The sequence below is a fragment of the Pistacia vera genome, unplaced genomic scaffold, assembly GCF_008641045.1.
Source record: "Pistacia vera cultivar Batoury unplaced genomic scaffold, PisVer_v2 Contig52, whole genome shotgun sequence".
Lineage (NCBI taxonomy): Eukaryota > Viridiplantae > Streptophyta > Magnoliopsida > Sapindales > Anacardiaceae > Pistacia > Pistacia vera.
Genome location: NW_022196357.1, coordinates 1546150 through 1571232, shown reverse-complemented (window position 1 = coordinate 1571232; position 25083 = coordinate 1546150). Strand labels below are relative to the sequence as shown.

At 36.0% G+C, this 25083-nt stretch overlaps 1 protein-coding gene, 1 long non-coding RNA gene and 1 pseudogene across 2 annotated transcripts; 2 read left to right on the top strand and 1 right to left on the bottom strand.

The window, feature by feature from the left end:
- The first annotated feature begins 9787 nt into the window (after positions 1-9787).
- On the top strand, positions 9788-10431 carry LOC116106535. The gene is made up of 3 exons (XR_004124329.1): positions 9788-9847; positions 9986-10098; positions 10179-10431. It is a non-coding gene; the product is annotated as an uncharacterized LOC116106535 (long non-coding RNA).
- A 70-nt stretch (positions 10432-10501) lies between these two features.
- On the top strand, positions 10502-11579 carry LOC116106642 (cysteine-rich receptor-like protein kinase 10). The gene is made up of 4 exons (XM_031392996.1): positions 10502-10505; positions 10590-10827; positions 10956-11106; positions 11189-11579. The coding sequence occupies exons 1-4, from the start codon at positions 10502-10504 to the stop codon at positions 11486-11488; spliced, it is 693 nt and encodes a 230-aa protein (XP_031248856.1). The 3' UTR covers positions 11489-11579.
- A 7834-nt stretch (positions 11580-19413) lies between these two features.
- On the bottom strand, positions 19414-20002 carry LOC116106641 (annotated as a pseudogene).
- Between the last annotated feature and the right edge of the window lie 5081 nt (positions 20003-25083).

The window sequence follows — 25083 nt, the reverse complement described above, 5'->3', positions numbered from 1 at the left end:
TAATAGTGGCTGGAGAAATATAAAATGTAATTGACCAATGAATGAAAAATTTAGCACAGTACACAATATAATAACATTATTTTATTGAGTAAATGATTCCTCACCCAAGGTTTGCCTAATGGCACTTTTCCACCCAAAAAGTTTCAAAATACTACTCTCTCACCCAACTTAAAAATTCGTTATACCTAAAGCCAATTTCAACCACAAAAATCTCCTCCATCATGATCATTTGAACCTTCGGTCTCTTATATACAATACTTCTCCTCACTTTAGTATTTGATTTCTCACCGATTGTCGACTATCGCAAAGCTGGTTTTTGTCTTTTTCTTAAATGATTCTAATTGTGATATGCAATCGATCACCACATCGATCCCGGCCTCCACTCTACAAAACCCCTCTTACCTTGGTTCATGAACTCATAGAACCCATTGAGAGAGTGAATGTATTTTATTTAACAGAGTATATTTTTGGATGAGAAAATAGTATTTTAAAACTTTTGGGTGAGGAAGTGCCATTAAACACCTGTTGGTGGGAAAAAGTTTTTACTCTTATTTAGTAAAAGGACAATCTCACACAACTAATTATGATAATGGCGAGACTATTGCACAGTGATGAAAAATATTGGATTTATATAGATAAACATAGTGGATTCATTACGTGAAAAATTCAACGTTTTTATCATTAGCGCAAGCATGAGAAGGAAAAGAGAATTTATGTTATTTCATATGCAAAACCACTTAGCCCTTGCTTTATAGCTTACAACTAGATTTGCGTTTTGACCAGGGTAAAAAAAAAAACTTTTTTTTTTTTTTTTTCTATACAGACTGTGGTGGGAATCTCATGAGCTGTAAGTAAAATAAATTTAGTTGTATTACTATTTTACTCTGTTAGAGTCAATATCTTTACGTACTTGAATTATTATTGCGGCTTGAACATCGGAGAGATGAACTACCATTGCATTGTTGGCTTCAACTTGTCAATTTCTTATCCTAGTGAAGAACTATAGATTATGCATCCATGTGGGTTGTTATGTGTCCTGTGTGGAGTTGTTGCTACTTTAAAATAAGTCCACGTAAATGCATCAGGTCCTCATGAGCAGTGGGGTCGAGGGGGCAACGCCCCTAAACCTGTAGGTGTTTGAGCCTATACCATAACGAGCCCTATAAAATTTCTTAAGTAATTAAATTCTTAATTGGGTTTGAGCTTAGATAAAAGATTCTAGTAATATTAGGTTTATTCTTCAAACCTAATATATAAATTATTTGAAAAATGCTATTCTACAAAATTCATACAAAGAGGGCTACAAGTGTTGTATCATCCACGAAAAAAACAAAGAAAAAACGAAAGGAAAAGAGAGAGAGAAATCATGAAAATTAAGGGTGGGGATTGTTTTTTATAGCCCCCTTTGTATGTGTCTTTGTAAAACTACATGCTCAATTTATTTTTCTCTTTATGATGTGATAGCAATCAAAATGACAAACGCATACATTCATTTGTACGAGAGGGTAGACAATATTTCCATAATTGACTCTGTTGAAGGTAACATTATGAATCAGGATAACCGCGTATAATTTTTATTTTTTTTCCTAGTTTGATATTTGTGTGTGTTTACTTATTTGATTTCATTTTACCTTGATGGTAAAAGTAGGTGAGCCTGCCAAGAATTTGGCTTTGATCAAACTACAAACAAGTCCCCCATGCACGTGAACCTCGTAAAGGGTATACAGAATCAGATTTTGTAGGTGGTAAGGTGAGGGTGATATTAAGTAAGAAGAAATGTCAGATAAAAACTTTTACCTGCAATACTAGTACATAAGTTCAATTTTTTTCATTAAACAAAATAACTAAGGGGCGTTTGGCCGGAATCTGTACAACGTCCTCCCTGCGACCAAATGGCCGGAATCTCACGAAGAGTGCCTTTTACGTTACTCAATAAGCCTTTCTTCTCTACAGTGGATGATGACGAGGAGTTATATGACTATGTAACAGTTCAGAACCGCCCGGTTTAGCGAGCAATGGAGAGAATGATGAACGAGACGGTAACTCAGGCAGCGAATTCTCCGAAAAGGTTCATGACGAAGAGGGGAAATATCACATCGTCCCAATCACTGTACTGTCTTGCACAGTGCACACAGGACCTTTCAAGTCTTGACTGTAAAGATGTCTTCAAAAATCTTTCACAGTTGCGGACGACGCAGCAAGGAGGAAGAATGCTGTATCCGAGTTTTATAGCCGTATGAACTGTACCCGTTTTATAATGTAAACGATCTGTGGCTCCGGCAGTGCCTCAATCTCCTCCGCCTCTTGCTTCTGTGACAAGGCCTGAAGGTAAACTGAACGCACTTTGAATTAGAAATTAAAATTGTTACCAAAATACCCATGAATTTCTGCATATCTAATGAAACATTTTCCTGTTTCTCGCAGGAAGAAGCCGAATCTCAACTTCAATAACCATTGCCATCATTGCTTCAATTGCTGTCGCTGTGGTGCTTTCCATTGCGATATATTGTCACATAAGTGGAGAGCAATAAAGAATAGTGATATACAGGAAGATGATTTTGGTAAAATTACTTTAATAGTTACAATATTATTAATCTTTATGTCCCTTTTTGCAATCTTTTCAAGTTTATCACCATTTTCTTTATTAAATTCGTGGAATGTTAGTATTACTTATAGTTTACACTCTGTGCTCAGGGAATGACATTACAAAGGCCTTGCAATTTGATTTTGGGGCAATTAAAGTAGCCACAAACAATTTCTCAACTGATAATATTGGGTGAAGGTGGATTTGGTGAGGTTTATATATAACAATATTATGTTGCATTCATCCGAAGTTTCATAGGAATTCATGACTAGTGATTGATAATGAACATTCTCAGGCTACTTCCTAATGGACGAGCAATAGCCGTAAAGAGGCTTCGAGAAGATCCTGCCAAGGTTCTGCAGAATTCAAGAATGAAATCGTATTGGTACCAAGCTCCAACACAGAAATTTGGTTAGGCTGTTGGGATTTGCTTGAGGGAGAAGAAAAGATTCTTACTATGAATTTGTTCCCAAAAAGTCTTGACTATTTTTTATATGGTCTGAACAGTCTCTATGAATCCATGACTCTTGAGTTCAATATCCTTATTCACATATCACATTAGACTGTGAATTTTTATTTTATTTTATTTGTCCCGTAGAGCATGCCATGGAGTTGATCATTCAGTGCATTGAATCTGGTCCTTAGAAATCAATTTTCAAACTTTATTGGATATATGCAGATCCTGAAAAGTAAGGACAATTGATTAGTGAAGACGCTACAGATAATTGGAGGCATTGCTCGAGGGCTGTATTATCTTCACGAGGACTCTCAGTTAAATTATTCATCGTGGTCTCAAAGCTATAATGGATTGTTAGAAGAGAGAATAACCCAAAATTTCATTTTGGCATGGCGAAAATAGTTGAGTGATTCATCCCAAGTACATACAAACAAAGTGGTGGACATAGTAAGTTTCACTCCCACAACTTGCTCTGCATATTCTGGATTTATACTGCATCGTGACTATTGATAATTATTTCACATTTCTAATTAAATTTGACAACACAAAGTTGGATCGTGTCTACTTTACAGTGGTTACATTTCACCAGAATATGCTATACATGGGCAGTGTTCAGTGAAATCTGATGTGTATAGTTTTGGAGTTCTAGTTGGAGATTATTACTGGCAAGAAGAACAGCAATTTCTCAACAGATGGTGCTGAGAATCTCATGAGCTACGTAAGCAAAAGAAAGATATTGATTTACCTTTTCCCTTTAAGAGTCAGCATCTTACATACTTGATTCATTATTGCAGGCTTGGAAACACTGGAGAGATGGAACACCCTTGCAATGTTGGATTCAACTCTGTCAAATTCTTATTCAAGAGTGAAGTGATCAGATGTGTCCATGTGGGGTGTTATGTGTCCAGGAATATCCAACAGAGAGACCAATGGCAACAATAGTATCTCATGCTTAATATTACTCTGTTACTCTTCCATCACCTCAACGCCAGCGTTTTACCTCGGCACTGGAAGGGAGGTCAGCATGCCACGAGCGTCTTGGCTTTGAGCAAACTACGACAAGACAACGCCAGTCTGCTGTGTTGAAGAGTCCATTACTGAATTATATCCTCGATAATGGGGGTGACTGCTGAGCTTGTGCTTCAAGAATCAAGATTTTGTATAATATGGTAACTTATATAATATATATATATATATATATATATATATATATATCTTTTCAAAATGAAGGTGAAGGTGGTATACTAGATTATGAAGAAAGTGGAAGTAAAAAATTTACCTGCGTACTGAGTCCTCAAATTTGTTGTTATTTGCATTTTGTACTTTTTATTTTGCATCAACTCAATGTATTACTTTACAATATCATGAATCCATAATGTTAACAAGAAAACAAAACAGAGAGAAATGAGCATGTACAGCAAACAAATTCGATAAGCATCAAATCAGTTAAATATCTCTCCATCTTCAACGAACAGAAACAATACATTTCAACCATTTCAGTCTGATTGAATCAAAACAAACAGATCTCCAAAATCAAATCGAATGAGAAGGTAAATAAACACTGACCGACATGATGCGGAAGCTTAGCTTGGAAGAAGATAAGAGCTAACGAGTCTCCAAACAGAGGTTTTGTTTGTATTTCAAATGCGAATTAGAGAAAAGAGAGAAGATATTTAAGGAGCGTTTGGTTAGGGGATGTTGAATGTTGATATAAAAGTTAGATTATCTTAAAATTATTGAGAATCTTTAGGAAAATGTTTGGTTAATTGGTGGGTATTATTTAAATTACTGAATTGTTCTCTAATTAAATATATTATTATATTATTTTTTTATATTGATTATTATAATCCCCCTACATTTAAAAACTTAGCAAAAACTGCGTAATAAAAAGTTTGAAAAATCAACAAAGCACCCTCACCAACCAGTCATGCACTGCCGCAGAGCACCCAACCTAACGACGCAGAAGGCAAGAAATGGCCTCCATACCCGTATGGACATATCGACGCACAAACGGCCATTTTCGGCCTTTTGTACGCCGTTCTGGTGGCGACGACGACTGGCCGTGGTGGTGGTTGGTGGGTGGGGTGGTGGCCTGGTTGGGTGTTAATTTGTGTTTTGAATTAATTGCGGTGAAATAGAAAAAACCATATCATGTAAATAAATTCAAAAATAAGAGCATTATTGCCTAAAATTTTATTGTAAGGGATAAAATTGTAACAAAAAAAGATAGCCTAGTAATCTTAGAATACCTAAGAAAATGGAGGAATCACCGCTTAACCTAGTAATTAAATATTATATAAGATGACTTAACCCTAATACCACATAATCTTTAACCAATCACCGCTTATAGATAATATGGTGGGCTGGGGTTGGGGTTTGGAGAGCATGTGCGATGCGTGGGGCTCAGATTCTCGCCGGCAGAGGCAGTCGTAGGTAGCACGTGCAGTTCCGGTATTTTGTTGAAAATGGAAATTTTAAGTTTAAGAAAAACGTGTAAAGCGGTCAATGAATTGAATGATTTAGTGTGTAGAAACTCAACCATGGTCTTGAATTCAATGCTGGAGTAGTGGAGTTGGACTTTCCAAGCGTGGGCCCCATCTCCTTGGTCCTTCAGTCCGTTACAAATCCAAAATTTACCTTCCAGTCCTGATAGAATGATGCTAATCCATATTTACCCTTGTTTATTTATGTAAATTACTTCAAACAAATATGTATTCCCTGTCTTTAAACTCCCTTGTTTAAACTTTAAATATTATCACAGAGTTAAATTACTGAATTATCCCTGGTAATTAGTAAGCAGATAAGATTTGAACAAATTTAAGAAAACTATAGTACATCATGATTTAAATTTATACAGTAAGAAAATTTAGTCCCAACTTTAAATAGTTATAAATAAGAATAAATTTTACGTTGTAATGAGTTATAATTTTTCTAATTTTTGTTTTAAGAAAGTTGTTTTTACATATAATAATTATATGTATATTGCAAAAGTATATATGCTATGTTACATTAAGATTTAAGATAAAATAATTTTTTTATCTAAAGTTGTTTGATAATAATTTTTTTTACAATTGTTATCACATTTTGAACTTGTTGGTACATAATAAATCGTGCATGTACACTTTCTTTGAAGCCAAACATGTTTAAAGCTTCTTAAAAACTTTTGTGGTTTTATACTATCATCTTCAGGTTATCTCCTTCCTCTTCTTGTATAATTGTAGCAATTTGTTCTTCTAATTAAAACTACACGACTTGTTACTCATTTTGATGATTAAGGAAAACATTAATATTCATTTGATTAGTATAGTATAGTTGTTTATAATAAATGTACTAGTTTTTTAAAACTATTTTATCTCTTTATTAATGCCTATACCTTGGATTTGACGGCTCCATTAATTAATTATAATATAATGTATATTTTACCTCTATATCACTTGCAATAAGAATAACTAAGTAAAATAAAATTTTTAACTACTACCTCTGTTAAAATTATCATCTCGCTTATATAAGAATTGGTTTGACAATCTCTAAAGTTGTTTGGGACAATGATTTATATTTTACAGTTATTACCACATCTTTGAACTTGCGGGTGCGTAGTAACTTGCTAGTATGAACACTCTTTTGTTAAAGTCAAACATGTTTAGAGTTTCTTGACATGAAACTTTTTGTATTTTGTATTTTCATCTTTAGGGTTATTTCCTTCGTCTTATTGTCTAATTAGAGCAATAGATTCTTCTTTAATTAAAACATATATGACTTGTTGCTCATTTGGATCATTAAGGAATACATAAAATTCATTCAATTAGTGTAGTATATTTTTGCTCATGGATACATGTACTAGTTTTTTGATACTATATCTATCTCTTTTATCAATGTCTATAGCTTATAGTTAAAAAAATTACTGTTTTATTTCTTATGTTATAATTCACGTTTTAGTAGTATGTATTAGGATATCAATTTATTGTTTTAGTAGTTATTACTACAATTAGACAAAAAGAAAAAAGAAGTAATCTTGAAGATGATAATACCAAAATACAAAAGGTTTCATGTAAAAAAACTTTAAACATGCTTGAAAATATAGAAATATTTTGGTTTCAACAAGAATGTGTCCATGTTAGTGAGTTATTACGTACCCCTAAGTTAAAAAATGTGGTAACAACTTTAAAGCATAAATCATTGTCCCAAACAACTTCACATAAATATTTTATTTTATTTTAAACCTTTAATGTAACATAATATATATATAGTATGTGTGTGTGTTTTGCAATATATAGATAATTATTCTATGTAAAGGCAACCTTTTTAAGATAAAAATTAGAAAAAAATATAACTTATTACAATATGAAACTTATTCTTATTTATAACCATCCTAAGTTGGGATTAAATTTTTTTATGACTATATATAGATTATTCATATATGAAGTATCGTTGTAAAGATGTTTTACTTTATTATCATAATTTACTACAACTTAGAAGAGTAAACGACTTCTTCCCACTCAAATAATGGCTTAATGACATTTTTCTGCTTACAGACTTTTAAAATACCAATTTACTATCCAGATTTAAATTCTGTTTTTGAAACCGGTATCGTTGCAACCTCACACTACCACTATTTTCTTTTTCAATCATCACTACCAAAACCTCTCAAATCCTACTCCTGCCAACTCCATGAATCGTCGGAAATTGAGTGATTAGGGTTTGCATAGCCGTCTATTCCAAATCAAATTTCAATAAATCCTAACCACTAAAATCTAACATTCTATTATTGAAAGACTTGTCTGGCTCTCCTCTTCAAAAGTTATAACAGTTTGAATTGAATTTGCTCTTTATTTGTTATGAGAATATAAATTTAAATAGTAAAATGATATTTTAAAATTTTATGAGTAAAAAAGTATTATTAAACTATTATTTGGGTAAAAAAAATTCCCGAACTCAACTTGGGATGATAACTTTAATGTTAATTATTCTGCGACTGGTCACATAAAATAGGTTGACGAAATCAACAGAAAGAGTTCCCACCCTGATGCCATACTGTCCTCATTAATTGTTTTTTTTTTCTACAGTGTGTACACAATCAAAATCAATCTTCTGTCTTCCTTTGTCAGTCCAGCTGAATAATTATCCTCCTTCATACACGCTGCCCAACAAAACAATACCTTAGAGCAAGAAGTAACTGGTAGATTAACAGGATATTTCTTCTTCTTCTGTTTTTTCTTGTGTTCAGAGAAGAAAAAAAACAAAAAAAAATCATTAAAGTTCTATGTGGAACCAAGAATTAGTCAAGGAGATTTATTCTTTTTTTTTGAGTTTTTAGCTTCATACCTTGAAGTTATTTATTACAATAAATCAGTTATTTATTATAATAAACCGTTTTTTTTTAGTTTTTAAGTTCAAACCTTTAAGTCATTTATCATAATAGTATTTCTACGTATTTAGTCTTTGAGTTTGTAGGATATTTAATAAATTCTAAAGATTAATTAGGTGTGTATAAGTTGGTTGATACATCCATATTAAAAAAAAAAAAAAAAAAAAACTATATTCAACTTGCGGTAACATGAACAAAAAATCGATTTCAGCCAAGTGTTTTTTTTTTTTTTTCTGCCATTTCCTCTGGCTGATCAAGTTTGTTGACTTCTAACAAGAGTCTTTCCTATAGTCATCTTCTCCGGTTATGTCTCATCATAAATCTCATAAAATACATCATAAATATATACGAGCTCCATGATAATTGATTTCTAGAAAAATTCCAGAGTTCTCGCTACAAAAGAATGAAATGCCTTCCTTAAAAATCTCTTTTTTTTTCAGTTTGTCTATTCTGTGCTCTCTGTCAATTTGATAAATGCAACCGATCCATTTTACCTTTAACATTTGCCCAAACACTTCTACTCACCAGGAACAACACTTATCAAAACAACCGGAATCTTTTGTTCACTTCGTTTTCTTCCCTTGTCAACCGAATCTTTTGTTCACTTCGCTTTCCTCCATGTCAACGATAACGGTTTCTTAACGACACCGCAGGCGACCACCCCAACAAGGTCTACGGCCTCTTTCTTTGCCGGGTGATCTGAATTCCACAACTGCCAAGATTGCCTCAATTTTGCCATTTCGGATGCAACTAAACGTGCCCTGTTCAGAAAGAAGTTGTAATATGCTACGAGGGGTGGCTTTTACGTTACTCAATAAGCCTTTCTTCTCTACAGTGATGATGACGAGGGAGTTATGATGACTAATGTAGACAGTGTTCCAGAAGCAGCCCGGTTTAGCGAGCTAGTGGAGAGAATGATGAACGAGACGGTAACTCAGGCAGCGAATTCTCCGAAAAGGTTCATGACGAAGAGGGGAAATCACATCCTCCCAATCACTGTACGTTTGCACAGTGCACACAGGACCTTTCAAGTTTGACTGTAAGAATGTCTTCAAAAATCATTTCACAGTTGCGGACGACGCAGCAGGAGGAAGAATGCTGTTTCCGAGTTGTTAATGCCGGTATGAACTTTACCCGTTTATAATGAAAACGAACTGGGCTCCGCAGTGCCTCAATCTCCTCCGCTTCTGCTTCTGTGACAAAACCTGGAGGTAACTAGGACGCACTTTGAATTAGAAATTAAAATGTTACCAAAATACCATGAATTTCTCGATATCCAATGAAACATTTTCTGTTTCTTGCAGGAAGAAGCCGAATCTCAACTTCAATAATCATTGCCATCATTGCTTCAATTGCTGTCCTGTGGTGCTTTCCATGCGATATATTGTCATAAGTAGGAGAGCAATAAAGAAGAATAGTGATATACAGGAAGATGATTTTGGTAAAATTACTTTAAATAGTTACAATATATTAATCTTTCATGTCCCATTTTTGCAATCTTCAAGTTTGTACAGCAATTTTTTTTAATTAAATTCGTGGAATGTATAGTATTACTTATAGTTTACACTCTGTGCATCAGGGAATGACATTACAAAGGCCTTGCAATTTGATTTTGGGGCAATTAAAGTAGCCACAAACAATTTCTCAACTGATAATAAGTTGGGCGAAGGTGGATTTGGTGAGGTTTATAAGGTATAACAATATTATGTTGCATTCATCCGAAAAGTTTCAGGAATGCTATGATCTAGTGATTGATTAATGAACATTCTCAGGGCATACTTCCTAATGGACAAGCAATAGCTGTAAAGAGGCTTTCGAGAAGATCCTGCCAGGGTTCTGCAGAATTCAAGAATGAAATCGTATTGGTAGCCAAGCTCCAACACAGAAATTTGGTTAGGCTGTTGGGATTTTGCTTGGAGGGAGAAGAAAAGATTCTTATATATGAATTTGTTGCCAACAAAAGTCTTGACTATTTTTTATATGGTCTGAACTGTCTCTATGAATCCAATGACTCTTGAGTTCAATATTCTTTATTCACATATCACATTAGACTTGGTGAATTTTTATTTTATTTTATTTTATTTGTCCTCCATAGATGCGTGCCCATGGAGTTGATCATTAAGTACGCATTTTGAATCTGGTCCTTAGAAATCAATTTGCAAACTTTATTTGGATACATGCAGATCCTGAAAAGCGAGGACAATTGGATTGGTCTAGACGCTACAAGATAATTGGAGGCATTGCTCGAGGGCTATATTATCTTCATGAGGATTCTCAGCTTAAAATTATTCATCGTGATCTCAAAGCTAGCAATGTATTGCTAGACGAGAATATGAACTCCAAAATTTCCGATTTCGGCTTGGCAAAAATAGTTGGAGTTGATTCATCCCAAGTACATACAAACAAAGTGGTTGGGACATAGTAAGTTTTCACTCCCACAACTTGCTCTGCATATTCTGGATTTATACGGCATCCTGACTGTTGATAAGTATTTACACATTTCTAATTAAAATTTGAGAATACAAAGTTGCATTGTGTCTACTTTACAGTGGTTACATTTCACCAGAATATGCTATACATGGGCAGTGTTCAGTGAAATCCGATGTGTATAGCTTCGGAGTTCTAGTTTTAGAGATCATTACTGGCAAGAAGAGCAACAAATTCTATCAAACAGATGGTGCTGAGAATCTCATGAGCTACGTAAGCAAAAAGAAAGATATTCTATTTACTTTTTCCCTTTGTTGAGAGTCAGTATCTTTACATACTTGATTCATTATTGCAGGCTTGGAAACACTGGAGAGATGGAACACCCTTGCAATTGTTGGATTCAACTCTGTCAAATTCTTATTCAAGAGACGAAGTGATCAGATGCGTCCATGTGGGGTTGTTATGTGTCCAGGAAGATCCAACTGAGAGACCAACAATGGCAACAATCGATCTCATGCTTAATAGTTACTCTGTTACTCTTCCATCACCTCAGCAGCCGGCGTTTTACCTCGGCACTAGAAGAGAGGTGACCATGCCACCAAACAAGCCCTGCTCTGTGTATGAAGAATCCATTACTGAATTATATCCTCGATAATGGGGGATGACTGCTGAGCTTGTGCTTCAAGAATCAAGATTTTGTATAATATGGTTAACTTGCATGTACGATAACAAACAATAAAAAAGAAAAGATCTAAGATATATGATAAAAGTGCAGAGGATTTCCATAGTTCCCTGTTACAAAAGAATCAAAATGCCTTTCCTTGAATTCTTTCCGTTTGTCTATCTTCTATGATTTCTTATCAGTTTGAACGTTGTTGTGTTTTGCCCACCTCGACCAGCACCTATCATTCCAACGTCAAACTTTTCCTCTCCAATAGCGGCAGCAATCTTCTGTTCACCTCAGCCTTTCTTTTCTACCGTGAACGATGATTAGAACGTTTCGATGTTTAATACAAGGAACGCTACAGAAGCAGTCCGGTTTGACAAGCCGGCGAAGAGTACGATGAACGAAAGTGCAACGCAGGCTGCAAATTCTCCCGAAAAGTTCATGGCATAAAAGGGGAAATTTCACAGCCTCCTAATCACTGTACTCTCTAGTCCAGCGCACGCAGGACCTTTCCAGTTTTGATTGTAATCGATGTCTTCACCACTCTATTGCAGAATTGCAAACTACAAAAGTTGGAGGAAGAGCTCTGATAGGTGAGAAATATATTTAGGAGATGGTAAAATTTGTCTCGCTTTTTTGAGGTTATAATATATATGCGATGGTAAAAGAGTGATTTAAAATAATAGGTGGGGTTGAGGAATGATAAAATGTAATTGGCGGTCAAATGAAACAAAAAATTTAGCACATGTACAAGAATATATAACATTATTTTATTGAGTAAACGACTTTTCGTCACCCAAGGTTTGCCTTAATGGCACTTTTCACCCAAAAAGTTTCAAAATACTACTCTCTCATCCAAAGTTAAAAATTCGTTATAACCCAAAGCCGATTCAGGCCACAAAAATTCTCTCCATCATGACCATTTGAACCTTCGGTCTCTTATATACAATACTTCTCTCACTTTAGTATTTGATTTCTCACCGATTGTCGACCATCGCAAAGCTATGGTTTCTTTTTCTTAGATGATTCTGATTGTGAATATTCAATCGATCACCACCATTCGATCCACGGGCCTCCACTCTACAAAACCCCTCTTACCTTGGTTCATGATAACTCATAGAACGCCAATTGAGAGAGTGAAATGTATTTTAGGTATTAACAGAGTATAAATTTTGGATGAGAAAATAGTATTTTAAAACTTTTTGGGTGAGAAAGTGCCATTAAGACAACCTTTGGTGGGAAAAAGTTTTTTACTCTTATTTTAGAAAAGGACAATCTCACCAACTAATTATGATAATGGCGAGACTATTTGACACAGTGATGAAAAATTATGGATTTAAATTATAGATAAACATATGGATATTCCCCCCCCCCCCCCGAGAAAAATATAAAATTTCTCATCGTCCTATTTACTTTGAGTCTTTGCATGTTATTGTGATAATAGCATCCTCTAATCAATTTTGTAATTAATCACGTGTAACTTTTAAGCTTGTTATCATTTACATATGCGAGGTCGTTGGTGTCAAAATCACGCATCAATAGTTTAACGCTAGAAGGAGGGCTCAAATTCACATTAGCTCTCTATCGGTATTTCAATGATCAGTCAGTTTCACCTTCAAAGGCTAATCACAAAACTCATAGCTCATGGTTTTGAAGTCAAGCGCTCTGACACAATTAACCGGGAAATTCCCAGCAATCAGGAGATATATACACCTGAAGTAGTAAATCTTCCCAAACTGTTGCGGAGTAGGGCATTCTGTCGACTTCCCAACCAGAGCTTGCTTTGATTGGTTACTTGGAGAAGTTCGATAACGTATCCAAACGATGAACAGAGGTTGGATCATTTGGACCAGGTTGTACACCAAAATGGTAAGTTTTTAATAAGACAATAATTGTTGTAATTTCTTATTTTTATTTTCTTTTTTGATAAATGAATAAATCTAATTTTTTCTTATATTACAATTTAATTGTATAAAATTAAATAAATTAATATTGAAAAGTTAACTACAAAATTAATTGAATTGAATTAATATTAAAAGTAAACTATAAGAAATTACAGAAAAGACAAAAACATTAAAAAATAAAAAATAATTTTTTGGTGGCCTGGCCCGGCCTGGCTCACCTACACAAAAACCCGTCAGGTTTGTGTTAATGGGCCCACCCACCCGTTTGAAAAAGTGGCTGGACAACCGGCCACACTTGTTGGCGGGTAGGTTAGTTTTGGCTGCAACCATGCGGGTCGGGCCACTTTCCACCTCTAAATTGACTTCTACAACATATGAGTCTTTCCTATTAGTCATCTTTCTTATGTTTATCATACTCATAAAATACGTTATAACTATATACTAGCTTCGATAATGATTCAGAAAAATTCCAGAGTTCTCCGCTACAAAAGAATAAACATGCCTTCCTGTAAATTCTTTTTTTTTTTTTTTTCAAGTTTTCTATCTTTGTGTTCTCGATCAATTTGATAAATGCAACCGATCCATCTTACCTTTATCACATTTGCCCAAACACTTCTACTTCCCACGGGAAAAACACTACAAACCAACCGAAATCTTTTGTTCAATTCGCTTCTCCCATGCAATAGTCACTCATAACGGTTTCTTCAACGCCACCGCAGGGACGACCCCAACAAGGTTACGGCCCTTTCTTTGCCGGGGTGATCTCAATTCCACAACCTGCCAAGATTGCGTCAATTTTGCCACTCGGATGTACTAGACGTTGCCCTGTTCAGAAAGGAGCAATAATAGGCTACGACGAGTGCCTTTACGTTATTCAAATGAGCCTTTCTTCTCTCCAGTGGATGATGACGGGGGAGGTATGATGGCTAATGAGACAGCGTTTCAGAAGCAGTCGGTTTAGCGAGCTAGTGAAGAGAATGATGAACGAGACGGTAACTCAGGCTGCAAATTCTCGGAAAGTTCATGACGAAAAGGGGAAATTTCACACCTCCAATCACTGTACTGTCTTGCACAGTGGCACACAGGAACCTTTCAAGTTTTGACTGTAAGAGATGTCTTCAACAATCCATTCACAGTTGCGGACGACGCAGCAAGGAGGAAGAATGCTGTATCCGAGTTGAATTGCCGGTATGAACTGCACCGTTTTATAATGAAAACGGAACTTTGGCTCCGGCAGTGCCTCACTCTCTCCGCTTCTTGCTTCTGTGACAAGACCTGAAGGTAAACTAGAACGCACTTTGAATAGAAATTAAAATTTTACCAAAATACTCATTAATTTTTGCATACTAATGAAACATTTTCCTGTTTCTTGCAGAGAAGAAGCCGAATTCAACTTCAATAATCATGCCATCATTGCTTCAATTGCTGTCGCTGTGGTGCTTTCCATTGCGATATATTGTCATAAGTAGGAGAGCAATAAAGAAGAATAGTGTATACAGGAAGCTGATTTTGGTAAAATACTTTAATAGTTACAATATTATAATCTTTCATGTCCCACTTTTGCACTCTTTTCAAGTTTATACACCAATTTTTTTAATTAAATTCGTGGAATGTATAGTTTACTTATAGTTTACACTCTGTGCATCAGGGAATGACTACAAAAGCCTTGCAATTGATTTGGGGCAATAAAGGAGTCACAGCAATTTCTCAACTGATAACAAGTTGGGTGAAGGTGGATTTGTTGAGGTTTAGTAATTATAACAGTATATGTTGCAAAGTTTTTTCTCCCTCAACAAAAGGAGGAACACCCAGATGGTCTATAACTTTGAAAAGGAACTCCATATTGTCCTATATGAGCTGAGGCATGAAATTGATCACTCAATGCAGGTACACTATGAGTAGGAAATCCATAATAGGGAGGATAATTTGATGGAACGATGACTGGAGGATTATGGACAGGTAGAAATGAGGTAAAATTGTTGGCAGGTTAAAGGATCTAATAGGTGACATAGTATGGATGGTGTGATGATACTGATGTAGGTAAAGGATTGGTGTAAAGAGAATGAGATCTTGGGGTGCTAATGCAGCCATATTAATAGGGCTTTAAAAATCAGCAGAATTAAACTTTCAATCATTTCATACTTGAAGCGTACTAGTGCTTCTTGTAAGGTAACTAAGTCAAACTGGACTCAATTGTGAAGTAAGGTTAACAATCACAAATAAAATGAATTGCAACAATCTATCAGAGATCATTTGACCACAGTTGATAAACTCTCAGTATTCCTTCATTTTTCGATATAATCACTATACTAAGGTTCCCTTTCTGAGTAGCTTGAAATAGAGTTTTTAAGTGAAGAGCTTTGGACTTAGAATCATTTAGGAATTCATTTTCAAGAGGTAAACAAATGGATGTAGACCATTGACATTTGACACATATCCAAACATGCACTCAGAGATCGAAGTAACAGTCAGGTTACTAAAAATTTATCTGTCCTTTTCCAAGGAATAGGCAGGAAACTTTTCTTTTGACTTAATTCACCTCATTCACTAAATTGTACTAATGCTACCCTTTATGAGCTCCACAGTTGAAAGAACTTGAGATTTCCAAGAGATAATTGTCTCTGTAGTTACTCTGGTTATTTGGGTTACAACTTGAAGACTTGATGGAGCTAAAAGAGCTCGACGTTTGTGGATCATTTTTAAAACTAGTTCTGACTGATTAGAATCGGAGATCTTTGCCATTGACGTTTGTCTTAGGATCGATACCATGTGAACCTTAAGAATTGAGAAAATCAATTTGAGAGAATTGAAACGAGAAAGAATCCCAAATCTTTGATTAAGAGAGAAAAAATAGACAGAATACAAAGATGCTAACTTTATAATTTAGTCAAGCAAATCAGTGGCAAGTAATCAGTGTAAAATGGAGACTAATTTTGTACAAATTAGGCAATTGTCGAACGGTCGTTAGACCACAAAATATACAACTAAATACCATAGTTAGCGGTAAGCAGGGTCGAATCCACAGAGAGCAAGACTCAAACCTAAGTGTATATTGAGTTAACGAAAGGGAACTTGACAAATTGATTGATTAAAACTAAGGAGACTAATTAATTGCAGGAAATTAAAAGCATAAAATAAATGCTAACTAAAACACAATATTAAAGGGTTGCCGCTACAGATTCAGTTCGACTTAAGACTAACTCCCACAATTCCTCTCCCTACTCTTCAATTTCCTAAACCTACAAGGTAGGCAAATCAATAAAAATATCTCCTGGCAATCTAGGTATAATCTATCCTGTCCCCCCGTCGTCTTAGTTACAGACGATGGTTAAAGATTATCATTGACAACCGAAAAATGCTAAACCTTTAAACCACTAGTTGGTACAACGTTAACAAGTACGACCTATCAACTTGTATCATCCAATTAATTAACAACAAATGCATTCCTGGTAGAAATGAATTAAACGCTAATACAACTTGATTGCAATCATACTGAAGTAGTTTAAAGTCATAATCAACATTCAATAATCTCAAAATGAGTTCAATTATGCGAAAAAGTTATATCAACAAAAGTTCTCAATGGACATTATCAATTAGCACGTCGAGCATCAGAATAATATTAAAGCATCGCAAACAAACTGAAACGAAAACAAAATAATTGAATACAAGAAACTTAACCAAAATCCAACATTCGGGCCATCAACTAGTGAGAACTGCCAAGAAGATCCATGAGTGCAATCGATCTCCCTAAATCGTAACAGGCAACTAGGAGCTCAACCGTCATGGTGGTGTCGACGAAGGCCGAAACGGTGGGAATGGAGCTGTCATGGCAAAGGGACGTAACCGACAATGAGATGATGTGAAGAAGGAGCAAAAATGACCAATGGACAGCCCGAAATACGAACAGTCACACTCGCCGAAATACGTTAGTTTTCCGACGGGTCTTTCGACAAATGGTGCGGAAAGGGATCCAAGGTACCGATGGAAAGCTCAGGTGATGGGGAGTTCGGATAAGGTCTTAGGGAGAAAAGGTAAACTGGAAAGTGAGCAAAATCGAGTTGGGAAGTCAAAGAGTCGTCAGACCAAGGTGATGGATTCGTCGGAAAAGGGTAGATCGGCGGCAGAAATGTGATGGGAAGTGTGATGGAGTGGATGGTCAGCATAAAAGGAGCTCAACGGCACCGGAAAACGATGCAAACTCCGGTGGAGGTGAAGTGTCGCGGTGTGGAAACGTGTGGTATGTCGCCGGGTGGGGGGAATGATGGTGGAGAGTGACTGGTCGGCGGGAGAGAAGGCAAAAGAGTCGCGGCCGACAACCAAACTCCGCGATGGGGTGAAGGTCCCTTCACGGATGGCTCCTGTTTGCGACCTTCACTTCATTTTTATACAAAATGTGGCAAATACATTTGGTCACTGCCTATTGAAAAATGACAAATCAAACCAAGTGTTATTGCAATTGTCCCATTAAACATGAATGGATAACATCAACCCTAGAAAATAATCACATCTTTAATATCAACTTACACAATTCAATTCAATCCAAACATGCCAAATTAGTAAGAAAAACTCAAAATATGATTTTTATACGTAATTCATAATTTCTCTTAATGTCTCAATATAACTTCAATTTAATTACACAAAGGATTTTTTTATCAACAAAATAGAGTCACTTTCGACTGTAATAGCAACTTAAAACGACACCAGTTTGAAACCATAGTATTTTAATTCTGACTCTTTGGTCACCAAACTTACAAGTAAATCTGGCTCGTGTACAAGAAAGCTATTGTACATGAAAAGAAAATGTATTTTACTAATGCCTGTTCAATTCATAAGCAGAGTTCCATAGTAAGTTCTTAAGTGCAATACAAGATAAGAACTTGGATTCTAGGATAAGAACTGGATTCCAGGTTATTAAAAGGAACAGAACTATGCCATCTTTTTGAAACAATATGGAACTCTGGTTATTTGTTTTTACCAAATTGCTTACCCTTCCGGCACAAAACTGTGTTACAATGCCATGATTAGACAATTGCATTTGTTATTTCCAGCATTTCACATGTCTGACTTGACAACCCCGCTATAGTATTAATTGACAAACAAGTTCGATAGTAAGCTAAGTTTGGTAAATTACGATGGTTCCCTAGAAAATAGATCAAGTATACAGTGTCCACAAATCATTGTAGAAAGTATAGAGAATGCAGCAGGCAAGTAAACAGTGCATCTTGGGCTTGAGCTGGTCGTGTTGGAGTTGTCGACTACTTCAGCATTTATGGGTAACGGAGACGCACTCGAGGGGCTGTGCCCGGTCAGCGGGGGGGTCGCGGGGGCAGCGCCCCTGAGCCCGTAGGCGGTTTGGGCTTTCCATGTATAACCGCTGTAGGATTCTTTTAAGTTATTAATTCCTTTTGGGTGGGCTTAAGAATAGGAATTTTTGTAAAACTAGGTTAATCTCTTAAACCTAGTATAAACATATATTTTTCTTGTTATGAGTGTGAGAGCATTCATTCATTGTAAACGAGAGAGGTGAGACTATTTCAATAATATTGACTCAGCTGGAGTACCCACATGGGTGAACCAGGGTAAATCGCGCGTATAATTCTTTCTTTACTGTTTGTTTGTTTTACTATTATTATTTTTGTTCCTGTTGCTTCTCTATTTCGTTCAGGTCGAAGGTCAAATTAAGAGGTGATTGGAAAGAAAAAAGAGAGGGGGGGGGGGGGGGGGGGGGGGTTGCATTTCCTTATCTAAAACAGTGTATTTACAGAGCTCAAGAGAAGGAGGACAAAAAAAAAAAAAAAAAAAAAAAAAACTGGCAGTTAATCAGCCTAACACTAATGATTACATGCTAATTCAGGGTTTATTTCCACCTAATAATCATTAATAATCTCTTAAACATTGCGGTCTGCCATCTAATGCATCAAGAATGGTTTTTACATTGATAAAATTAAACAATCATAAAGGGCTGATCACTTCGCTACACAAATGATAAATAATAATGGTTCCAAATTTTTAGTGATGAGCACCAGCAGCCCCACCAGATGACCAAGTTCCCAGCAAACCTTTCCAGTAGCCATCTCAGTCTTCTTGAAGTTAAACAGTCTCTTGAAGTAATCCTTGAACGCAAAGTTCAGGGCCTGGGTGGGGAAGTATTTGATAACATTAGCTGTGTTTCTCTCCAAAGAGAAATGACACCGTCATCTTCCTAATTTGGCAAAGCAATCAGAAATTCCCTTGTATGGTTCAGACAGTCTACCAGCCTTAATCACTTCATCCTGATTTTGAATCAAAAGCTTAACACGCTCATGGGAGCAGCTGCGGTCTTGGAAACAGCAGTAGAAACTCCTCCCATAAGAAAATTCACCAGAAACCATAGGCACCTTCTCTGATGGAGCTTGTAAAGTTGTGAACGTATGGGAGAAAGAGATGCAAGTGCAAGCCATTGCCCTGTCTTGCTGGCTGCAAAGAATTTGCAAACCTCCATCAACATAACCAGTCTTATTATAATTACGGGTGTGCAAATTGGGGGACAGCTTGGAAATGAAGTAGGCTATCCTTGAATTTTCAAAAATAACGAAGGATGGTGTGATCCATCTGCCATGCTGGATAAGCCAATGAATGATGGGGAGTCCAACGTCAGAGAGGTTGGTTGGGCGGTAGCTCTTTGAAATGGACCTTCCAATGAATGAAGCAAAGAATATGAATTCAGGAGTGGAGAATAAAATAGGAAGTTTGTTTTAAAAAAGTGCCAGGCAGGTTGGTGGCAATGAATATAAATTCCTCTGGCAAATGAAATTACTCTATTGTGTTCTATATGCACAAAAATAATAATAAAATGGGTGCGTTTGGTTTAGTATTTTGGATAGGATTTTAAGGGTAGTATTGGGTTATTGGATATGGGAGTATTACGAGGTAAATTTTAAAAATTTATAAAAAAAGCCCTTAGGTTTACTAATTTAACTAAAGACCTAACATGTAAAATGACAAAAACACCCCACCATGCAGTGTCAGATTCCGGCACCACCGGGAATGACGGAAAATTTCGTTACGGCACAGACTTGTGGATCTGTGCCGTAACACATCGTTATGGCCTTTTCCGGCTAGATCCATGGTAGATCTGGCCGGAAAAGGCCAGATCTAGGTTTGTTTTGGCCGTCGACGGCCGGAAAAGGCCAAAGACGGCCATCTTTGGCCGTCAGCGACGGCCAAAGATGTGGCCGTTTTCGATCGACGACGGCCAAGATTTGGCCGTCGTTGACCGTCAACGACGGCCATTCTTTGGCCGTCGCTGACGGCCAGATCTGGCTTTCCGGCCAGATCGTTGTGGATTGGTCGGAAAGGCCACAGCGGTGAACTTCCGGCCATTTCTGGTCGGAAGTTTGGCGTGTACAGATTCCGGCTATCACCGACGGTGGTTGCCGGAATCTGACAAGTTGGGTTGATGGGGGTGTTTTTGTTAATTTTAAACTTTTTTTTCAGGGGGTATTTAGTGAAATTAATAACCTTATGGGGTTAAAATGTAATTAAAAATAGGGTAATATTTGGAATATTGTACCAAACGCGATTTGAAAAATAGGATCCAGAATAGGGATAAAAATATTAAACCAAACGCATACAATAATTCTACCCAAGGGCACTTTATCATTAGAAGCTGTTTATCCCATTACTCAATTGTGGATTGTTATGAGGTATATGGGTGTTGGACTCCCTCCTCTCTAGAGCTAACTTTTGAGGGAGTTCTACCCAGTTTAAGCTTCAACACAAGTGGTAAGCCACTTCCAGAAAAAGGTCCTCCAGATGACAATGGAGGCATGTGATCGAGCACTTATTCTAGACTCCCGATTCAGCGAAGAAGAAAATCCTCGATTTCGGAGTAGATTTGTACCTTTTTACCCTTCTGTCTGTTAGCTCAATTTTATTAATGCATATCTGGGCAGCTTCCAAACGAGCTTGGCATGCTTCCTGAGTAGTATTGTATGCATAAAGTTTGTCCCTTCTACTTCTAATTCATCTAAAGGGTCTGCTTTGTACTTGCATTGCAATTATAACTGAAGAACAAATATTCTAGGATGCAGGGATTGGAACAACAACTCCGGTACTGTGCCCTCTGAGCTGTGGTAAATTGTCAAATCAGAGCAACTATATATGGGAACAAACAGCTTCTTGGCCCTCTGTCATCTGAACTTGGTGATTGTAAAATTAATGCTTTTAAGCCTTTGTTTGGGTTGCATCATCATGATGATAGCACCAGTGAACATTTATTATTGCCAGTCTCAAAAACTAAGGTACTGTTATGTTAATTGTGAATTCTAAAGTCTTGGAAGACATGATATAATTCCGACAGTTAAAATGAGTCAAGTTCTCACCTTTAAAAGATATACATGGGTAAAAATTGATGTGCATGCCATACTTTTTTTTTTTTTTACTTGTGATCCAATCATTCATATCATTGAAGAATTGTCCAAATTGAACTGGTGGACTTCAAATTATCAAAATTCAATGAGAAAAAGGTAAAACGCCGATAGGTGTAGCTCTTTTGTTACTCAAAAATTGCACTCATCAAGGCCATCGATGTCTCGTGTAGTTGCTATGCTTTGTGGAGATACTGAAGTCAGTGCAGTAACTTCGAAGCTGGATACTTGACAGCGGTTGGAAATTTGATGAAGTGACAACCTTTGTTCGTGATGATACGACTAAAGAAAGTTGTGATAATAATAGCCATTACATCTCATTAGCAAGTTTAAGTACAGGGATAAAACCCCCCCAATACGTGGTACTAAAGCCGTGCTCATTGATTGGGAGAGCCTCAAATTTAATGTGGTTATTGATTATAAATTACAGCATGCATATCCTTCTTTTACGTTGGGCTTTTTATGAAACATCTTCATTTCTTAATTTCTAAATACACTCATACTTATTATTGTATATATATATTTAATTTTTACTAAATGATATATTCCTGTGGATCCAGTCTGCATTTGTTACCTGGGTGGGGACTGGGTGTTGTGTTTCATCTGAGAAGTCTTGGCCTTGCCTTTTGGGTTGTAGGATTCTCCACTGGTGTTGGTCTGCTGCTAGTAATTACAGCCGGAAGACTTTTTATTATTTTTCTTGCCCTGGTATTGAGTGCATTCGGGCTCAGAATGTGTTACATTGGATGACTGGGAATGTGGCAACAGGACTAAGGATGTTGCTTCTCTTGTTATCACATTACAATGTTCTTGGATGTCATATAAGATGATTGCTGGTCCTCCCCTCTTGTGTTAGGTACAGCCCAACAAGCATTGGCAAGTCCCAATTACTTTGGCTCTTATTTTGGGTTTCATTGCTGGGATTGGGCTTGGGAAGTTTTGTTAGGGTTGGTGAACACTAGCACTAAGGTTAGCAACCATTTAAAGCACAAACAACAAAAACCAAATCAATAATGAACGAAAAAGGTAAAACACTCAAGCATAAACATGGTTTAGCTAAAACCTTATTTACCCTACATTATGGGACCTTGTCCAGATGAAGCAAATCACTAGTAAACAAACATTACAGAAAATGATTAAAGTAGATTTTAGTTACAGCAAAGAGAACACCCTGTTCTAATTATACTAAATACCACGCTCTGATCTTTAATGTCTTGTTACTTTGGGAACTTCTTCACACCGGGATTACACCAAAGTCACTTGAGCTCCACCAAGCTAACCAACCGAAGCCACACTCCAACATCAATGACTGAAACCGTCCTGTAGTCATCAAAAGGAATGAGGTGAAAAAGAGATTTTGTGCAATAAGTACTCTTGGTGAACCTTTGAGGAAAAGAAAATCTCTGAAAGTTCAGAACTCAAACGCAAAAGCAGAATGTCACAAAGGTTTGAGAGAAATAGCAAGAAAAGTTTCTTGCCCACAATTCTTGCATAGACAAAGAGTTGCCATGTTGTCCCAAATAAAAAAGAATCCTCTTTTGTTTGGACCACAACCAAATTGGGGAAAAAGCAAACTTTTCCCTAGGACCACAATGGGGATCTTACAAAACCTGTAGGTGATCCTAAAACCGGTATAAGTGTGAAATAAATATTAGGTAGATCGTACACAAATACAACTTTCGCCAAGTGTAAATATCTGAAAGAGTATGCACAACGAAAAGGAGGCAACAATCAACACGAAATAATCAAACTCAGAAGTTTGAAACCTGTTACACATACACCTGCTGTGAACACAGAAATCATAAGTTTGGCAAATATTCACAAGTTGATGGAGCAAGGGGTGACAGAATCGGATATAAGGCTACGGAGCTGTCAATTATTGTATTAGTGTACAATTCACTTATCATGCGGGTAAGGCCTGTCTTTGTGTTTTTTGATCTGGCCCGGCTGTATAGGTTTTGCTTAGCCTGGTTAGCTGGGCTTCTTTTATTTGTGTGTCTTGGGCCGCTCCAGTGTGCTCACTTAGTTGTAGGGGTTTTTGTCCCCCGGTGTCCGATATTTTTACTTTATAAAATTTTAGAATATCAAAAAAAAAAACAAAAAAAACTCTAACCCTAAATTTTCATAACCTTATTAAATTTTTCATACATTAAAACATTGTTTTACTTAATATTTGGTATTTGATGAATAATACTAAAACTACAAAACATAGAAGAATAAATGATGGCCCCAATCAACTCAATATATATAGAAGAATAAAGATGGTCCCAATCAATCAATATATTATATTACACTTAAATGATCAATTTGGAGGGTGATAGCTTGTATAAAAATATTTTTGCCATGCTGTGAAATAAGCTTATATATTAATGAAAATAAAATCACAATAGCAGATTTAATTAAAACAAATTTTGTATGCTTTATCCTTCAAGATTTAAACAAAAATCACTATTACAAAATTTGTCGCAATAAAATTGTACCATTTATATAGTGACAAAACTAATAGCTCTCTGAGCATATTAGTATAGTAAATTTGTAGTGTATGTCTCTTTTAACACTTTCATTGGTCTTCGTATTACAATAAATTTTGAAGCAAAATATTGTGATAATAAATATCTCTCGGAAATTTATATAGTTTGAAGCATCTTAAACTTTAGTCTATATACCCATCTGAAGGAATAAAAAAAGTATACATACTAAATGATGTACCATCTTATGAAGCATTGTCATATCAGCAGCAGGCGTAACAAAAATTTTCTGGGCGGGTCAAATATGAAAATAGGAGCACATGCGATAGAAAGTTACTTTCAAGAGGTTAAACGTTAAAAAGTAAAATACTAAATTTATAGGAACTAAATAAAAATTTCCATGACTTAAAATTTTTTGCAAGAATATTTTGTGCACTAACTTTTGCTAATCAAAGTACTAACATTGAAAATTTGAATTCCTTAAAAGAAAAAATTTAAATTTCAATATTAATACTTGGATTAGTAAAAATTGATTAGTAACATATGCATAATCAAAATTTTGCGGGGCTCGAGGTATCCAGCTGGCGCATGGTTTTGGTAATTTGGAAGAATATGTCAAACGTTGAATCAAATGTGTGGGGTATAGAATTAATTGTTGTCTTTATAAAGTTGGTATTTAATTCTAAAGAAGGAAAACTGTGGCTCAATATGAAACTAATAAAGAAATATCATGGCCGCCCCAATCGTATGTACTCCGTGATTCATTGGATGTCAGCTATAATAATAATGGCTGTGATCAGGTC